The sequence below is a fragment of the Mustela nivalis genome, assembly GCF_964662115.1.
Source record: "Mustela nivalis genome assembly, chromosome: 9".
Classification (NCBI taxonomy): Eukaryota; Metazoa; Chordata; class Mammalia; order Carnivora; family Mustelidae; genus Mustela; species Mustela nivalis.
This window is the reverse complement of record NC_139028.1, coordinates 22,356,708-22,374,891: the sequence shown is the minus strand read 5'-3', so window position 1 is coordinate 22,374,891 and position 18,184 is coordinate 22,356,708. Positions and strand designations below refer to the sequence as shown.

The 18,184-nt window shown below is 55.1% G+C and overlaps 2 protein-coding genes across 6 annotated transcripts in view; one reads left to right on the top strand and one right to left on the bottom strand.

The window, feature by feature from the left end:
* The window catches only part of BCL9L (BCL9 like), a 28,216-nt gene extending 24,359 nt beyond the window's left edge, over positions 1-3,857 (top strand). For all 4 annotated transcript variants that reach the window (XM_082683556.1, XM_082683555.1, XM_082683557.1 and 1 more), the window contains one exon: positions 422-3,857. In XM_082683556.1, the coding sequence (XP_082539682.1) occupies positions 422-1,515 (1,094 nt within the window). In that variant the 3' untranslated portion in view covers positions 1,516-3,857. The remainder of the gene's footprint in view (positions 1-421) is intronic.
* On the bottom strand, positions 3,729-17,787 carry CXCR5 (C-X-C motif chemokine receptor 5). 2 transcript variants are annotated; one of them, XM_082683644.1, is made up of 4 exons: positions 17,657-17,787; positions 17,285-17,577; positions 14,642-14,758; positions 3,729-6,477 (listed from the first exon to the last, which is right to left on the bottom strand). In XM_082683644.1, exons 3-4 carry the CDS (start codon positions 14,696-14,698, stop codon positions 5,410-5,412), a joined length of 1,125 nt encoding a protein of 374 aa, XP_082539770.1. In that variant the 5' UTR covers positions 14,699-14,758; positions 17,285-17,577; positions 17,657-17,787; the 3' UTR covers positions 3,729-5,409. The 2 variants fall into 2 exon arrangements, with proteins under 2 accessions (XP_082539770.1, XP_082539769.1); XM_082683643.1 differs by lacking the exons at positions 17,285-17,577; positions 17,657-17,787 and having other exon boundaries at positions 14,642-15,589.
* Positions 17,788-18,184: the final 397 nt, after the last annotated feature.

Genomic DNA, 18,184 nt, shown 5'->3' with positions numbered 1-18,184 from the left:
GAGAAGAGGACCTGGGGGTGGGCCCCGGGTGTGGGAAGAGCTGCCACGGCCAGCTGTTGCTCCTGTGGTTATGCTGGCTCTCCTGTGCTCCCAGCGGGCCCTGGGAGTGGGAGGGTGATGTCCCAGGTCAGGTTTCCTCTTGACATGGAGTAAAACCAAGCCCAGGGCAGCGGAGTATCGTTTCCGACATCTGGTGAGTGACATTGTCTGTGGCAGACTGGACCAGAACTCGGGTCTCTTGGCTTCTAAACTGCATACCTGAAATCTGTGTCCCTGTGGCCAGCACAGGCCCATGGTAGAGGCCCTCACCTCTATTGGCATGAGCCTGGCTGGGGTGGGGGAGGGTAAGAACTGAGTCCTGCAGCCTTCCCCAGCATGGCGCACACAGCTCCTGACCCCTTTTTCCTCTCTCTCGCCACAGGGATCAGCAATAACCAGCCCAACCAGATGCACCTGAACTCCGCTGCTGCCCAGAGCCCAATGGGCATGAACCTGCCAGGCCAGCAGCCCCTGTCCCATGAACCCCCACCTACTATGTTGCCCTCCCCTACCCCTTTGGGGTCCAACATTCCACTGCACCCCAATGCGCAGGGGACAGGAGGGCCCCCTCAAAACTCGATGATGCTGCCTCCAGGGGGCCCAGACTCCCTGAATGCCCCCTGTGGCCCAGTGCCCAGCTCCTCCCAGATGATGCCCTTCCCCCCTCGGCTGCAGCAGCCCCATGGTGCCATGGCCCCCAGCGGAGGTGGGGGCGGGGGGCCCGGCCTGCAGCAGCACTACCCTTCCAGCATGCCTCTGCCCCCAGAGGACCTGCCTAGCCAGCCGCCGGGCCCCATACCCCCTCAACAGCACCTGATGGGCAAAGGCATGTCTGGGCGCATGGGTGACGCCTACCCCCCGGGCGTGCTCCCTGGGGTGGCGTCAGTGCTGAGCGACCCCGAGCTGAGCGAGGTGATCCGGCCCACCCCGACGGGGATCCCTGAATTCGACTTATCGAGGATCATCCCCTCTGAGAAGCCAAGCAGCACCCTCCAATACTTTCCCAAGAGTGAGAACCAGCCCCCCAAGGCCCAGCCCCCCAATCTGCATCTCATGAACCTGCAGAACATGATGGCGGAGCAGACCCCCTCACGGCCCCCCAACCTCCCGGGCCAGCAAGGCGTCCAGCGGGGTCTCAACATGTCTATGTGCCACCCTGGACAGATGTCCTTGCTGGGCAGGACAGGTGTGCCCCCCCAGCAGGGCGTGGTGCCCCACGGCCTGCACCAGGGAGTCATGTCCCCACCACAAGGTCTCATGACCCAGCAGAATTTCATGCTGATGAAGCAGCGGGGGGTTGGGGGGGAGGTCTACAGCCAGCCCCCCCATATGCTCTCCCCACAGGGCTCCCTCATGGGCCCCCCGCCCCAGCAGAACCTCATGGTGTCACACCCACTGCGGCAGCGCAGTGTGTCTCTGGACAGTCAGATGGGCTACCTCCCAGCGCCGGGCAGCATGGCCAACCTGCCCTTCTAGCAGTCCCCTGGGGCGGGTGGCTGGAGCTGGGGCGGTCCCGCAAATATGATACCCTTAAAGAAGTTCCTTCCCCTCCAGTGTTGGGATGGCCTGGGTCAAGGGGTGGGGTGGATGGGGTGCGAGGGGCTTGTGTGGGGAGTGGCATTTGTGGAAACCAGACTTGCCGGCAGCTTGGGGGGAGGTGGCAGAGCGGGGTGGGGGGGTCTTGGGTTGGGGTTCCATTTCGGCCACTGGGACTGCCCCTTCCACCCCTCCCCAGTCAATGGAGCCTTTCTCGTCCCTCATTCTCTGCACCCCTCCCCTTCTTCAGCTGTGCTTTCAGAGTCCTATTATGGAATCCTTGGGGGGAGCAGAGAATCCTGGGTGGGGGGCAGCCAGAGTAGAGGAGAGATCTCCCCTACTCTGTCTCCTTTCTGTGGCTCGTTTCCTAGGCTCTGTGTGCTCCTGGAGCTTCATTCTGTTTCTCTGCTCCCACCGGTTTTTCCTTCTGTCTCTTCCTTCCTCCTTTCCTCTCCCTGCTGCTGTGGCTGAGCCCCTCTCCCACCCCTCCCTGCAGGCGGCTGGCCCGGTGGGCAGTGCCAGCTGCAGCTGTAAATAGAGCGCTGCGCTTTTGTGCTGGTTTGTGTGTGTGCTGTATTTCTGTGTTTTGATAGAAGTCACAAAAAAGAGAAAAGGTTAAAAGCAACCCTTCCTTCCCCTCCTTCTTCAAATTGTTGCCCCTTTCCATTCCCCTGGACTCAGGACCACGCAGTCCAACACACTCTCCCACTGTTTGCGGGTCTCTGGGTCCATAAGGATACCATTCCGGTCCCTTCCTCAAATGGTGAAACGACAGATACCCCACACCTAAGCTGAGGTCAGACCACCTGGGCTTCCATCTGGAGAGCCCCTTCTGGGCTGAGATCCGCCCTCCACTTCCCACCCCCAGAGTGGCAGCCTGTCTGCTGCTGAATGAATTCAGGAGAACGTGTGCTCAGGCTGGCTTGTTCGCCCGACGCAGGAGACCCCAGGAGACCCCGGGCCCTGGCTTCCCAGCTATGGATGTCTGGCGTCCCCTGCTGCTACACCTTAGTCAGAACTTGAAGTCCTTCGTCCCCAGTGTGGGATGAGGGAAAGGAGGAAGAGGTGGAGGCTGTGTGGCTCCTTGCGCAGAGCCAGGGAGGCACAGCAAGGCGGCCCAGATGGCTTTGTGCCTCCTGCAGCAGCCCCCAGCCGGGGGAACCCCCAGGCCCTGATTTTTCTGGGAGCTGCCACCCACTTCTCATCAAAGGTGGAAAGAAAAGGGGTTGGCTGAGTAAATCTGTGTCCCTCCAGTCTCCACCCTTTGAGGAGTGATTAGAGAAAGTGGTGGAGAAGCAGGGGGCGTCCTACCTGCCCACTCACCGGCAAGGTCCCTCTGCCTGGGGCTCCGGGCACTGTGCCCAGGCCCAGGCACAGCCACTGCCTCCCCCTTGCTCCCCTGCTCTTTCCCAAAACTCCCCACCTGCCTCTGGTCAGAGCTGAAGCCATACAGACTCAGTGTTTTGCCCCCTTGGCCCCAGGAGTAAAACACTTCTCCTTTTCTCACTTCCTTTCCTGCCTTGTGAGGTGGCAGGGCAGTTCCCTGGCCTCCGTGCCCTGCCTCCAGGGCCAAGGGCCATTTCTAGACAAGGTGTCTTCTGCCACGGCCCCGTCCCTAGCCTTCCTGATCTGCAGGGTCTGGCCTTGCATTGGCAGCTGTGATACAAAGGGAATTTGCCCCACTTTTCCCAGTCTGGTGCTGTCCTCAGTCCACCGTCAGCCAGGTCAAGCGCTTCCTCTGGGGCTGGCTGGCTGCAGGCTCCTGCCTCCCCCAGCACCTCCCTGGGGCCCCGGGGTCAGGGCCCTGACACCTGTGTTTGGGGGCCACCTGCCTTCCATCCTGCCAGGCGCTTTGCCCACCCTGCCTCAACCTGGGCCCCGGGCCTGCCAGCTGCACCCCCCCACCCCCACCGCCACCCCAAGACTCCCCAAACTGACTCTTAAGTGTTTCCTGCCCAGAGGAGAGGGATCAGACCGCAAAGGGCCCAGTGTCCTCCCCATTCTCCTCTTGCCCCATCTCCGCCACCAGACTAGCTTTCCAAGGTGAACTCCACAGGCCAGCCTATGTCCCTCCATCCATGGCCATACCCCCAGCCATTTTGTACCATTATATAAATATATATATATAAATATAAATATATAAATACAATATGTGAAGACATCTTCTTGTTTTTATTTTGAAACAATTTTTAGGCTTGTTCCGGGGGTCTCTGTGCTGCCTGTACTGTATTGACCTGTTTTATAGGTGCCTTTTTATTAAAAAGAGAAAATTAAAAATCCAACCTCTTGCCTTCTTTGCTTCCGTGTCTGGCTACTCCCCAAACCCAGCTTACTGTTGGATGCTGGGAGGAAAAAGGGGGACCCTGGGGCTTTCCCAGTGTTCCATGGTGAAGAGAGAGTCTCTCCCTCCTCCCCTGGGTCACAGGTCTGATTTCCAACATGGGGCCCCCCAAGGGGGCTTGGTTGGCTGCCCTGGAGTGGGACTGGGCCTCCCCCAGATGTCCCCTCAGCAAGGGCAGGGGTCCCTGACATCATCCCACCCTAGCCAGAGCAGGGGCTGCGGAGGAGGGCGGGAGAGCCCTCCCCGCAGAAGGCGGGCAGGCAGGCACGGAGCGGTTTCCTCTGGTTCCATCTGAGTAGTATCCTCTCAGGGGCAGGGCTCGGCTTCCTGGGGCTTGGGGACTTCCCTGCTTCTCACCCTGCCTGGCCCGAGGGGATGCCTTGTGGCTCTTGCGAGGCCCAGAGAGGTGGCAAACTCTGGGTCTGGCCCGCAGGTAGGGGGCTGGATGAGATGACCCCAGAGGCCCTTTTCAGTCTGTCATTCTTCTCCGGGGGTCTGCATTTCTGTTCCGACCCTCCGTGAAGTGCTCCCTCTGTGTGATTGGGACCCCTCTGCTGCCCCAGTTTCTCCTGGTTGTCTGGCCTGTGGAGAGCCGGGGCAGGAAGGAGCAGTCTGCCTCCTTCCTTCTCAGTGGCCAGACCTACCAGGGCTCCAGACCTGACTGCCCCTGGCCCATACTGGGGCCTCTCCACCCTGGGCAGAGAAGACAGACAGCTGGCTTTGGTCTCTACTTGTCCCTCCTTGAGGCTGAGGAAGGAGAATCGTTTCTTTCAACGGCTTTTCTCTGCTGGCTTGGCCTCCGTTCTTCCCTAGGATGCCGGCTGATGTCTGAGGGTGCCTGGAGTCTGCCCTGAGTCTGCAGACCTCCCCGGCCCGGTGACATGGGGCTGGGCCCGGGGCCACTTGGGTCAGAGCCGGGAGCAGCTTCCTGGATTGGGTCAGTCGGCATTTCCTGCTCGGTCCAGATGCAGGGCTGGTGGCCGGGCAGGGTGTCTGCGTCTGTCAGGGTCCAAGATGGTTAAGGCCACATCCTTTCGCCAGCGGGCCTTCCCTCAGCCTCGTCCTCCATCTCTCCCCTGGTGCTCTGCCTCTAGCTTCTTTCGGCCCGAGGGCTGAGAGGAGAGGCGGGTCGTTGTGGAGACCCCTGGTCCCTACGATGGCGGAGTGCGTTCTGGGAGGCGACTGACCTTCCCAATCGGCAGGGCGGAAGCAAAAGTTGTTTCTTGAGCTTCCAACAGTTAAGATGAAAGAAGGGGAGACCGAAGACGGGGCACAGGCTTCCACCGCTCGGCCTCGCGACTGCTTCCGCTCCCTGGACGGCCGCGGGGCCTCGGGCGGAAGGGCGCGCAGGGACGTCCCGGAAGGAGGGCGTGGCTCTAGCTGCCCCGGATGAGGAGAGTGGGGGTCCCATATCCTAGGGTCCCAGCTCCTGCTGGAAGGGGTTCCGGCAACACCGCACCCGCACGGAAGGCAGGCCCGAGGGGGGCCAGGACCTAGAAGGTGGTGAGGGAGGTGGCGTTCTCGGACTCCGAGAGGCTGCTCTTGCGCCACGTGGGGAGCAACTGGCAAAGGGACGCGGGGCCGGCACAGCCCAGCTTGGTCAGAAGGCGCGACAGGTCGCTGCGGAACTTCACGCCCGCGAAAGTGTAGAGCATGGGATTGAGACAGCAGTGGGCCAGGCCCAGGAACTCGCTCATGGTGATGGCCACCGAGAGGTAGCCGTTGAGCTCACAGCTGTAGCCCACGGTCTTCAGCCTCGCCAGGGTGTCCAGGAAGATGACGATGTGGTAGGGTGACCAACAGAGAAAGAAGACGCTCGTCACCAGGATGGCCACCCTGACTGCCTTCTGCCTCTGAGGGCGCCGCTGGGCCTGGCACAGCCTGTGCACCACCCCGACGTAGCACCAGCCCATCACCAGCATGGGCAGCAGAAACCCTCCGACGTGGTAGAGGAAGCGGGAGGTGAACCAGGCGTTGGTTTCAGCCCGGTTCTCCTGGGAGAAGGTACAGCGGGGCAGGGAGTCGTTGTGGTGGGGTTGGCTGACTTTGGCGAAGAGGATCTCCGGCAAGGCGAAGAAGCAGCCCGCTCCCCAGATGGTGGCACAGGTGATGTGGATGGAGAGGAGGCGGCGGTGGCGGTAAGCGTGGACGGCGTGGACGATGGCTAGGTAGCGGTCCACGGCGATGCAGGCCAGGAGCAGGCTGCTGCAGTAGAAGTTGATCTTGTGCAGGGCGATCACAGTCTTGCAGAGGACAGTGCCCAGGCGCCAGCCCACAGAGCCCTCTACCACGGCGAAAGGCAGGATGAAGACCAGTAGGAGGTCGGCCACCGCCAGGTGGAACAGGAAGGTTTCGGTGGAGCTGCGTGTGTGCCGGTGCCGCTCCAGAATCACCAGCACCAGGATGTTGCCCATCATACCCAGGAGGAAGATAAAGCCATAGGCCACCGGCATGAACACAGCCTTGAAGGAGGTCAGGAGGGGCCCCTCGACGGTGGAGCAGAGGTGATTTTCCACTGTGGGACTCTCAGTGCTGTCGCTGTAGTTGCCTAGTTCTCTGTACTGCAGGGGCGGGGAGACAGCAGGGCGGGAGTGAAGGACCAGTCTCTCTCCACCACGCAGGGACCCGGACTCCCCTGTGGATTTCTCCTGTTCCCCCCACACCACCCCCTAATGTTGCTTTTGTCCCTGTACTCCCAATATGTCCCACCGACCAATTCCCAATCTCCCTTTGTGTGTCCATGAACCAATCACTTTGCCTTTTCCAACTTCAGTTTTCCCCTGGGAAAGGGACTAATGCCCTGCAAGGTCCTGACAAAGATGGAAGGAGATACATGGTGTATGTGGTGGGGAGACGCTTCCCTGAAGGGCACCTGTAAGTTACTTTGTGTTTATGTGTCCTCAAATATGGAAGGCTGTGGGCTCCCAGGCTGGAATCTGGGGAATGGACCTGGTTGGGGCAAGGAGCCATCTGGTCCAGTTCTGAACAGAGCAGTGGGCACTGGAGCCTAAGATCCTGCCAAGGGGGTAGCCACTGGGGTAGGCTCCTGGCTTCCTCTTGGGATGTCTCCCTATTCCTGAATGTCTTCATTATCCCCGAAATGGTAGTATTAGCCACCTGTTTTGTTTAATCTGCGCAACGAGCTCGGGTATGTGATATTCCTATCTTTTTTTTTTTTTTTAAAGACTTTATTTATTTATTTATTTATTTAACAGAGAAAGCAATCGCAAGTAGGCAGAGAGGCAGGCAGAGAGAGGGGGGAAGCAGGCTCCCCGCTGAGCAGAGAGCCTGATGTGGGGCTCGATCCCAGGACCCTGAGATCATGACCTGAGCCAAAGGCAGAGGCTTAACCCACTGAGCCACCCAGGCGCCCCTGTGATATTCCTATCTTATCCATGTGTCTTGCTAACGGTCGGGTGAGAGGTTGGGTGTGTTTGAACCCATGCTGATCCACCTCCAGATCCCATTCTTTGACCCCTACGCAGTGATCCACCTCCAGATCCCATTCTTTGACCCCTACGCAGTTTTGTCTGGGGTTCCCTCAGGGCTACTTTCCGTCACCGGTCATCTCTCTCCTCTGCTTCCCTTTGCCTCAGAAGCAAGTGAGGAAGGGGAGATGCCCACTTTGTCTCCGGAAGCTCCTCCTCCCGAGCCTCCCCCTCCTCCCTCCTCCTCCGCCCCGCCCCTGGCCACCAGTGCTCAGGTTGTTTACCCAGCTAACCGCAAAGGAAGACTGGTATCTGTTTTCATACCTTTCACTCACAGCTGTCCCTCTGCACCTGCTCCTCCTCACTTCCCAGCCCCATTCTCCCCCCTCCACCAGACCCCTCCCCATGGTTTCAAAACCAATTATAACCAACTTCTGTGGGTTGAAAAAGATACTTCTATAAATGATGAGCCCAGGGAGGGAGAGGATGGGAAAGAATACTCTGCACAGACCCTCTAGCTGGTCTCACGTTGCCCTTCTTCCAGGAGAGCAAAGGGCTTGCTTTCATTTGAAAACCATGGACTGGCAGAATGAGGTCTGCCTTCCCCTACAGGGGTCTTGAAATGTCTAGGAGATAGCCTCTGACTTTTCAAAACTCATCTTCTCCTTTATTGCTTTAGGCACTGCATCCTCCGTGTTCCTCATCCTGCTGGCTGCCTGCACCCAACACCCCAGTGCCCCCCTGTCTCCAAATCTTTGCTCCAACTCTGCCTTGTGCAGAGCACTCCTTTCTTGCCGTGATTGCCTGGCGAATGCCTAGGCTTCCTTCAAGGTCCCGCTCAGTCCCACCTCCCTACATCCCTCCTAGCTTGGGAGGAGATTCTCTTCTTACAGTCTGCGTCTCCTTGTTTTATTATGGCATTGGGCATTGCCATGTGAGTTTCCTCACTAGATGGCGAGCTCCTGAAGCTGGCCCTCTGTGTCCCCCTGGCAAGGCCATGTGTTTCACACATGACAGACATGCAACAGATGTGTGCTGAAAGGCTCTGAGGGCAGGTTCCCTGAGACAGCCAGGCGCCCTTCTGTTCTGACCCCTTAGGCAAGTCCGTCTCTGGGCCACCATGGAGACTCAGACATTCCTTTTCCCCTTCCTCGGTTCCTGCCTCCTCCCAATGCCCTTGAGAGCCTGGAGCCTGTCTTGGGTTCTCTTGCCACATTGGGAGCTATGCCCGATACTGTCATTGACTACAACCATTTGGCTCATGTTGGAATTCAGCAGGAGGCAAATGGGGAAATAGTGAGATGAGTAGTCTCCATGCAGAGCAAAGCAGTTCAGACCCAGGGTGAAGAAATGCGGGGACCTGGGGCTGTCTGTGGAGCTGGACTCTACCTGCCTTTGGGAGGGCTTAGGTACAGTCTGCCTTTCGGGCCCGGAAAGCCCTTTATGAGAGCCACTCAAGTCCTGACCCTCCAAACCATCCAGGCTGATTGGTTTATGCTCATTTAAAGTCAGGACAGTGGGCTATGTCCCCAGGACCCCTGAAGCCCCATCTCCTGAGAACCCAGGTTTAGAAGACCGTTGAGAGGAAACTATCTTTCCCTTCTTACCAAGAGCTATTTGTTTGGCAAAGTGCTCAGGCAGGGAGGACATGGAAGGAACATGGGAGGAAACTGGTTTCAGGGGTGCTGGGAGTTGTTAGTACATCTCAGCAGGAGGTGTCAAACAGACATTTTGGGGGCTTGGGGGTGGAACATGTCAAAGCCACTTCCCATACCTAGGGCATCAGTCACCACCACCCCTTCCCAAACCCGGGAGGGAGGTAGTGAAGCAAGGTTGGCTCTGGTCTGGTGGGAAGTAGAGGGATCATGAATCCTATATGGTGTGGGGAGTGGGGCACAAAAGGGACCCCTCTAAGACGCCTACCCAGAGGGAGCTCGGTGTAGACAATCTGGCCAAGTGCTTACTCATTTCTTGACATCAAAAGCCACAGGAGCACAAGGCCCTCATATACACACACACATGCTCTGACGGCATCCGGTTTAGACACAGCCACGTGCCCAGGTCAGGCCACGACAGCATGTGGCCTAGGCGGGTACCCAGCAGACAAAAGCATGCTTACAAGCCAGGGACTCATACCCCAAAGACGGCAACCCAACACGAGGAGAGGGATGTAGCTGAGCGCCGAGCCAGGAATCTAGGTGGAAAATTGCTGTGAGCGCTGGGGATAGGGCAGGAGAAGGAGCTAGCACATTCCAGGTCCCAGTATTGAGGAGGAGAGAGGATGAACGGGGGAGAGGTGGGGGGTACAGGGAGAGCAGTGCCGTAGGGCCCTGCACTGGCCAGGGAGAAAACCAGCGAACACTTGCTGACCAGATTCTGTTTGAAAAGGTGGGACAGGGGCTGACAGGGGCATTCCTCGGGAGTCTGTCCTGGACTGCCTTCTCTCTGAGCCTCTCTTCAGAGCCCAGAGAGGCCCAAAAATGACCAGATGGAATTGGTAAGGAACAACAGAGAGATCGAGACCCGCGTTTAAAAGTTCAACCGTCCTGGGGCGCCTGGGTGGCTTAGTGGGTTAAAGCCTCTGCCTTCAGCTTAGGTCATGGTCTCAGGGTCCTGGGATCGAGCCGGGCATCAGACTCTCTGCTTGGCGGGGAGCCTGCTTCCCTTTCTCTCTCTGCCTGCTTGTGGTCTGTCTGTCAAATAAATAAATAAAACCTTCAATTAAAAAAAAAAGTTCAACCGTCCGGGGACAAGTTAGGGAAGACCTGGCTTACCGACAGTTGATGAGAAAAAGACCTGAGAATGTGTTGATTGCCAGCTTCAGATGAGTCACAGGGTGACGTGGCTCCCAGAAGGGGTACTGTCACCTTACCCGAGGTGAACAGAAACCTGGTGGGCAGCTGACACCACCCCGGTTTGTTTGGTCTGGACAAGGGTGACCAGTTTGCTGAGGGGTCTGGAAGTCCCTGCCCTGGAAGGAAATGTTCAGGTCCCAGCACTCGAAGTCTAGGCAGAAGAAGAGCTGCCTTCTTTGAGGACTAGAAGAGCTGCCGTGGCCAAGAGGGCAGAATGGGCTTATCGTGGGAAGCTCTAGAGGGAAGACCAGGAGGAATGGGCAGAGGCTGGGGTCGGGGGTGTTCTGTCAAAGGAGAAAGAACCTTCTCCCAGGCAGAACTCTCCAACAGGGGTTTGGGCGGCGCCTGGGAGGACGAGGAATGTCTGAGCTCAGGAGCGTGAGGAGGGATTCTTGCCCTGGACAGGAGACTGGGTCTTGCCTTCAAATGCCCCTCACACACAGCTCCCAGACGCTCGGGTCCTCCGGCTGTCATGCTCTGCGCAGGGCTGAGTGGGCTCTCAGCATGACCTTCGTTGAGCTCAGCACCTGCGTGGGAGCTTTGTTTCCCTAGCTCATCTGCCCTAGAGCCAGAGAATGCCCCAGACTGACCTTGCCGCTCAGCCCCCAGGAGAAGGGAGGGCTGCCGAGTGTGGGGCTCATCTAGGCAGAGCCCCACCACGGCAGGGGCCTCAGTCATTCTGGCCATGGGAGGCATCTGCACACACATGCAGTTGGTTGTTCTGGCCATAGGGAGCACAGGGAGGCTCTATCTCCTTTTAGGTCCCTGTATGGATATCTCCACTCAAGAGTCAGGAGCTGTGCATGGGCCAACCGGGCAGCTCTCCTCCAGCCTTCAGTGACTTTAGGGGGGAGGGCATCTGGGGGATTGAGACTGGGGTTTGTGTCCTAACCTCACTCTTCCTTTTGAGGGTCCATACTCCCAAAAGACCATCCGAGACTCTGGCTTATCACTTGTCACATCACCCCCTTGCTCCCTCTCCCCCTTCAGGAGCAAACTTGCCAGGCCCCTCTTTCCTCTCTGTCTATGGCCTGATTAGGAACATGGTACTGCTTCGATGTGGTTCTGGGGGAAGACTTTAAGCTATTCTTACCTTTGCACTGAGTCTTCAGTGCAAAGGTTTAAGGGGGTCCTCTCCTGGCATCCCAAAGTCAGTTCACGCTTTGGGGACAGTCACACAGTTTGAGGCGGACATGTATCCTAGGTGTGTAGAGCAAACCCTTGAAGCCATCTCCTGGGTCCGCAGCCCCTTGAAATATTTTGTCCTGTCCTTCCTGAAAGACTTGATTCTTAGCGCCTAATTCATGGCCACTTTTTATGACATTAGCCAGAGGGATGGGACCTGTGTCCTTAAGAAAAGCAAGAATTCCTGAGGGACACTGTGGTCTGAATGCCTGAGCCCAGATTCACCTCAACACTGACCTCTCCCCAGGCTGGCCCTGGGTCTCTCCCTCATCCCTCACCCCTCAGACAACCCCCCACCCCCATGTTGGGGCCTCCTCCCCTGGGATTCCTCTGGGACTTTTGACCTATTTTGAGGGAGTGCTCCTTCCCTCTCCCAGGCATAGCCCAGAAAGAGCGTGGTTTTGGTTTCTCTTTCTTATACCTCTTGATTAAATGAGATGGTACATGTGGACAGGCTTTGTAGCCCATGATGCTCTGATCACAGTGAAATGGTTTTAGAGGATCATCACTGAGGAGTTAGGGGGAGGCAGGCCCTGGGACTGGACCAGATTGGCCCTCCTCTCTAGCAGCTTCCTCTCCTGGCTTGTGTATGGGATAGGGCTGGAGGTGCAGTTTCTGCCCAACCCCCATAGGTACCCCAGTCCAGGCCCCCCTACTGTCAAGAGGAGGTCTGCACTCCGCGATCCAGTTTCCTGCAGACAGAGACTTCTCTTGATCTGCCTAGATCTGTCTTCCTAGCAGAATGGGTCCCTGGTATGCCCACCCCAGGGACCTTATTCCTTGTGCTCAGCCATCTAGATTTCTTGTTTGGGTCTTCCATTCATGGGAATAACAGCTTATCTTTGAAAAATGGACATTTTAACTGGCTAGAGTTGATCTTAGAATTCAGGGGGTAGAAGGGAAGACAGGATGACCAACACTTGGCAATGGCCAAGGGCCCTCAGTTTTTAACCTAACGTTAGAGTATAGAACCCTGTCTTCTAGGACAGTGAACCAATACTTGGTTTGGACGAGGACAGGAAAGGGAATTGGAAGTAAAGAGCACAGAAGCGAGACTAACTTCAGAGAGAAACGACAGGCAAGGACTTCTGATACATCATAGGCCAATAAATACATATTGAGAAGCTACTATGGGCAAGATCGTTCTGCTGCTCTCTGCCATCCCGGGGCCTCTGTGCCATGAGACACTGTCAGGAGTTATAAAAACTGCGTGGAGCTGCAGTGAGGGGGTGGGGTGGGGTGGAGGGAGAGGGTCTGTGCTCCTGAGGGGAAGGAGCCCGGAGAGGGATCGTGTCCAGGGAGTAAGGGAGAGCAGGATGAGGCCCCGAGAGCTGGTGGAAGAACTCCAGAGCCTGGATCGTCCCAGGACTCCTGGGCTCCTGACTAGACTCTGATCAAGGGAGGTTGGGCGTGCTGGGATGCCTGGCCCAAGACCACTCAGGTGGGTTGCGACACTCAGCAAGTAGCCAGGTCTGTCTCCCTGGGCTGTCAGTTTTCTTTCTTATATGGGACATGCCCCATTGTCCCCTGCCCCTGCCACCACCTGTCCCTAGTAGGTCACGCAGTGGAGTGAGGCATGCAGTAAGGGGAAACTCTTGAGGTTTCTCAGAAGCCCAGACCGGGCAGGTCTGGGTTGGTTATGATGTTATCCAACTGGGTCATGGTTCGTGGTCAGCTCAAAGCTGTGGGCAAAGGAAAACACCCACTAACCTAATCAGGGGAGGCCAGGGCCAGGACAGGGAGCCAGGCTGGGAGGGAGGTGCCTTGTCAGGGTGGTGCAGTTTAAGTCTGGTCTAGGGTATTGCTCAGACTCAGTGATGACTCTCAGGGTCAACTTCATGGGCATGTGATCCTACACTTAGAAGAGTTCCATGCTTGGTTTAGTGCTCTGCTGTTGCTATCTTGAAATTCTTAATAATTTTTGAATGAGGGGCCCTGCATTTTCATTTTGCATTGGGTCCCACAAGTAAGGCAGCAGGTCTGATTAGACTCATGGTTCTGGCTCTACTCTCATCTGGGGATTGGATCTGAGAGGCTGGACTTCTCCCCACTTTCCCCCCTTGTTCTACTTAAGAGTTCTAAGCTCTGGGATCTGGGCAGGTGAGAGGCAGACTTTTCCAAGCAAGTCTGGGAACATGGTGGGTAGAGTTCTTGTGGAGACTCTAGCCAGGGGAACTAGAGGGTGTTGTAGAATATCTCAGGGTGAGTGTAGGGTCAGGGTATAGGAGAAAGGGTTTATGATCCAGCCCAGAGCACAGCTCAGAGAAGTCCTTTCCTCTGAAGTGCCATTGGCCATGGGGGAAAAGGAGGAAGGGAGGAAAGAAGTTCCCAAAAGATCCTCATAAACAGCCCCCACCTGCCTGTACACCAGAGCCCCAGGGCCTCCGTTGAGCTGTTCCCTATACATATCCTTTGAGAGCCCGGTCGACGGAACCACTCTGGTTCACAGGAGGGACTTGGGTGGGTGGCCGAGTGTGACATAGGGGACCGCGTTTTCTTAGCCCATCCAAGAATACCTCATCTCTAGAGATTCCAGTTTTTTTGAGGGGGCTTACAACATGCTCTTTAAAACATTTCTAGGATTAGCACAAGCGTTCTCCCACCAACTTGGCATCCCTTTGCCCCTGGACTCTGACCCATTGTGTGGTCAGAGGTCCTTGCTGACCACCTGGTCTCACACTTCCTTGGTTCAGCACATCATTATTATCTAAAGCTTCCAGTGAGTGGATTTTTTTTTTCTTCTGCGGATAGACTGTAAGCTATTTAAGGATGAGGACCAAATCCTCAACTTCTCCATCCAACACAGAATGTAGAACCCTAATGATAGGATCACAGGGCAGGAGATGAATAAATATACTGGCGCAATGCCAGGTTCCCGAGAGTAAGAAAACCTCCCAAGTACTTTCCCATCTGGGCCCTTATTCTACTCCCGAGAGATAAGGAGAGAATCTTCTTTTGAACAATGGAGAGGCAAAGTGACTTGTTCCAGGTCACACAGCATGTCAGGGAGGACGCAGACACCAGAACCCATACTTCCAGTCCCCCGAAAGAATGTCTATTTCAAGCAACAGCTCTACGGATCAGCGTCTTCCAGGGAATGGGAAAATACAGTCGTAAAGGCAAGAACCATGGGGCCTGCCTCGATTCTGCCAACCCACAGCGGGAGGGGACTCCACAGCTAGCCCCACTTTCCCGGTCCCGGGCACAAAATATCTAGAATTCCAGGGAGGGCCTGGGCAACCAGCTGTCCTACTCACCACGTCCTCCAGGTTGTAGTTCATAAGGTCCATGTCCAGGGTTAGGGGGTAGTTCATGTTTGTAGCCGTATGTCAACCAGGCTGGTCACTGACTGATGCTGAGAGGCTCTCTGGTGCCTATAGAGAGGTGGCGGCCGTCAGCTGCAAATTTAAACAAATGAGCAGCGCACCGTCTCCTCAGGCTGCGTAGGACCCGCTGTCTGCCTCACAGCTCATCACTTTTTTTTCCACTGGGTCTTTTCTGTTGTGTGTGTATGTGTGTGTTTTTTTTTTTTTAAAAAGGGAAAATCCCCAGAACATCAGTGCTAGTCAAGCATTTCAGCCTCTTTCCTGGCAATGGTTGTCTCAATGGGGCTTGTGACTGTTATGAAGGCCGGCCCTGGCTTCTCGTCCCCATTCCTCCCCATAAGGGAGTTGTACCTTGTAATAAAAACCACCTCACCAGTCTGTGGGGCAACAAGGGGAACTCCACATAGAAAGGGAACAGAAGGACAGCCTTCCAGGATCTCTTCTCCAAGCCACCTTCAAATCTTCACCTTTCTTGCCACTTGGGAGACCGATCATCCGGTTCCCCCCCCCAAGACTGAAAGTCCCATATCCTGGGAAACCCCTCACTCCCAGGCTAATGGGGACACTTGGTCACCCTACTTGCTACCATCCTTTTGCCCAGGCAGGGGCAAAACCCCTTCCCTTTCCAGCTCAAGTTCAGGAGAGAAAGGTTAGAAATTTTCAAAGGGAACAACACTAAAACATTACTGGAAGTCAAAAATGAAATCACCCAAATTACCAGCAGAAAATGTAAGTAGTCATAGAGTCATCTTCTGACTCAAAAAGAATGATGTTCTAGCTGCATATGAACTTGGTTGGCACCTGATTATTAACCTCAGAGACTACCCAGCTGGAGTAGATTCTTACACAGGAGGACCCCGAGGTTAAGAATGGGAGAGGAAGAGCCTCGGGGCCCATAGCTAACCAGTGGCAGAGCTGGACCTTGAAGCCAGCTTTCCTGACTGCATGTTCAGTGTTTTCTCTACACCAGCTGCTGCTCCCACGGGCTCATGCAACCCTCTCCTTTCTCTCAACTCTGTTCTGTCTGAGGACCCCTTCCTTTAAGAAGCCCCTTTATAGGCACTGATCAGTATCCCGTCCATGTCTCCTCTTTGTGCCTTTTCTTCCAGGAGAGGACATTGCCTCCTTTGAGCTCCAATAATGTAAAAATAATGACAACAACCAGGGGCACTCACAAGGTGCATGCGACTTCTTGGCTCTTGTCATCATCTTCCCTTCCAGCCAAATTACCATTTGCTGGGATTCTCCCCTTTCGAATGTCTTCATCTTTTCCTCCATATTCATCCCCTGTCTTTCTTTCCTATACACCTTGCTTATAAGCACCACTGCACCCCAACAGATACAACTTCCTTGGGTTTCAACAATTTGAGGAGTTCTTGGCCTCTGTTTGTGCTGTTGGGGCCCATCTTTCCGCTCTTCATTCACTTACTGGCTTCAGCAATGGCTTTCGAGGGGGAAGAACCCCAGGACAAGGGGTAGGAGTTCTCTTCCATACTTCCAGCCCCGAAACGTTCAGGAGGAAGCTGCTCCGATGTTTCCTGTGTCCCATGCTTGCTAAGCCCATTCTTCCAGCCCCATGCCGAAACACCCCTGCCCCTCCAAACCACTGATATATTCAAATTCATTTTTGCTGCTCTAAGTACATGGATTAGGAAGGAATATAGGAGCACCTGGGGGCTCAGTTGGTTAAGCATTCGACTCTTGATTTCAGCTTAATTAATGATCTCAGGGTTGTAAGATTGAGCCCTCTTCCACTGAACTCTGTGCTGGGCATGGATCATGCTTAAGATTCTCTCTCCCTCTGCCCATTCCTCCCCCAAGGAAGGAGTATAGTATACAGAATCACATAGGAGTTAGAAGGGAATTTGGAAGATACACCAGTCCCTCCTCCTTCCCCCTCCTTTGCCCCCAACAAATGCAAGATTCTTGTCATTACATCCTCATCAGAGGGCCAGCTGGAATTGGACAAACATCACCAGGGGTAAGAAACTTGTTCCCTTCAAAAGATTGTGTTTAAGGCAGGATGATTTAATCATCCTCATGCTGAGTCAAAGCGTGTCTCCCTGTAACTCATCCCAGAGGTCTTGGCACTGCCTTCTGTCCGGATTGTCTAATAAACACCTTCTGAAGACAGACCACCTCCCCATTAGTCTTCTCCTCTTAGAGGGTGCCTAAGTCCTTCTAAGTCCTGGGTGCCTTCAGTCCTTCTTCAAAGGACATGATTTCTGGGTCCCTTATCAGCCTCTGGGTGATTTCTGGTTAATGGTCCACATATTATCTGACTAGGACTTTCTATATCTTTCTATAAAGATAAGAATTTCCGTGTTCAAGACTCTGTACATACATAACTATAATTAAAATGGCCTTACCTGGGGCTCCTGGGTGGCTCAGTGGGTTAAGCCTCTGCCTTCGGCTCAGGTCATGATCTCGGGGTCCTGGGATTAAGCCCCACATTGGGCTCTCTGCTCAGTGGGCAGCCTGCTTCCCCCTCTCTCTGCCTGCCTCTCTGCCTACTTGTGATCTTGCTCTCTCTGTGTCAAATAAATTAAAAAAAATTTTTTTTAATGGTCTTACCTGTGGGCTCCCACTCCCCTCAACAACATGCCTCAGAAACTTCCTTCTTGAAGGTTCGAAGGCATCATCTCAACCCACAAAGGGAACTTCTGCAGTCCTGGTTCAGTCAGCCCTGCTGTGCTGATGACTTAGATAAGTGTGTCATTCTTCAGTCTGTCCCGGCCCTGATGGGAAATATTGGCGGGACAATGCAAAACACAGAGCTCTGCTTCTTGTCATTAGAGACCTACTGCTCTCAAAGGCCAGGGAAGACTTCATGGGAGAAGCAGGACATGAGCTGAACATTGATGTACCTGGAGGGGAAGGTGCATGGTTAGCATGGTTAGTGGGAGATACTGAGGATTGCATGAAAAAATACAGGGAAAGAATTACCTAAGGTTCAGGGTGTGATGATGGTAGTGATGGTGATGATGGTGTCGTAGCAGGAGGAGGCAGGACAAGATTGCAGTGTGCGCTGGAGAAGATGGGAATTGCTCGCCCTTCTCTCACAGCTGCCCATTTCCTTTGATGCATTGTGGGCCCAGAAGAGGAGTCTGGGAGGAGGCTCAGAACGACCTCTTCGTTGTGGCAGCAGGCTAAGGCAGGGAGATATCTATGAGCTTCTCAATGGCCGACCTGGGTTTTATGGAGCAGAGGAACCTGTGACTGTCTGGGTCCTTGAGTTCCTCATGCTTCTTGCCGTGGGCCCATTCAGACGTTCCTTCCCATCTCTCCAGATGCTGGGACATACTGTAGGTCCCCAGGGCCCACTTGTCCCAGCCACTGACCTCGATGGTTTGCCTTAAATGGATAAATACCACCTGATCATGAATTCTGATGTCTTAGCAGGTTCAGAGAGTAACTGCCTCTGGTAGAAAAGATGATCCTGTGACTTTCAAACCCATAAAACCAGACCACCCC

What these genes read in the sequence shown, in the direction of transcription:
- CXCR5 (XM_082683644.1), bottom strand. Translation starts at nt 14,698, where the DNA reads ATGAACTACCCCCTAACCCTGGACATGGACCTTATGAACTACAACCTG. An exon ending in ACTACAACCTGGAGGACGTG is followed by an intron (nt 6,478 to 14,641) that starts GTGAGTAGGACA and finishes CCGCCCCTGCAG; the next exon opens with TACAGAGAACTAGGCAACTA.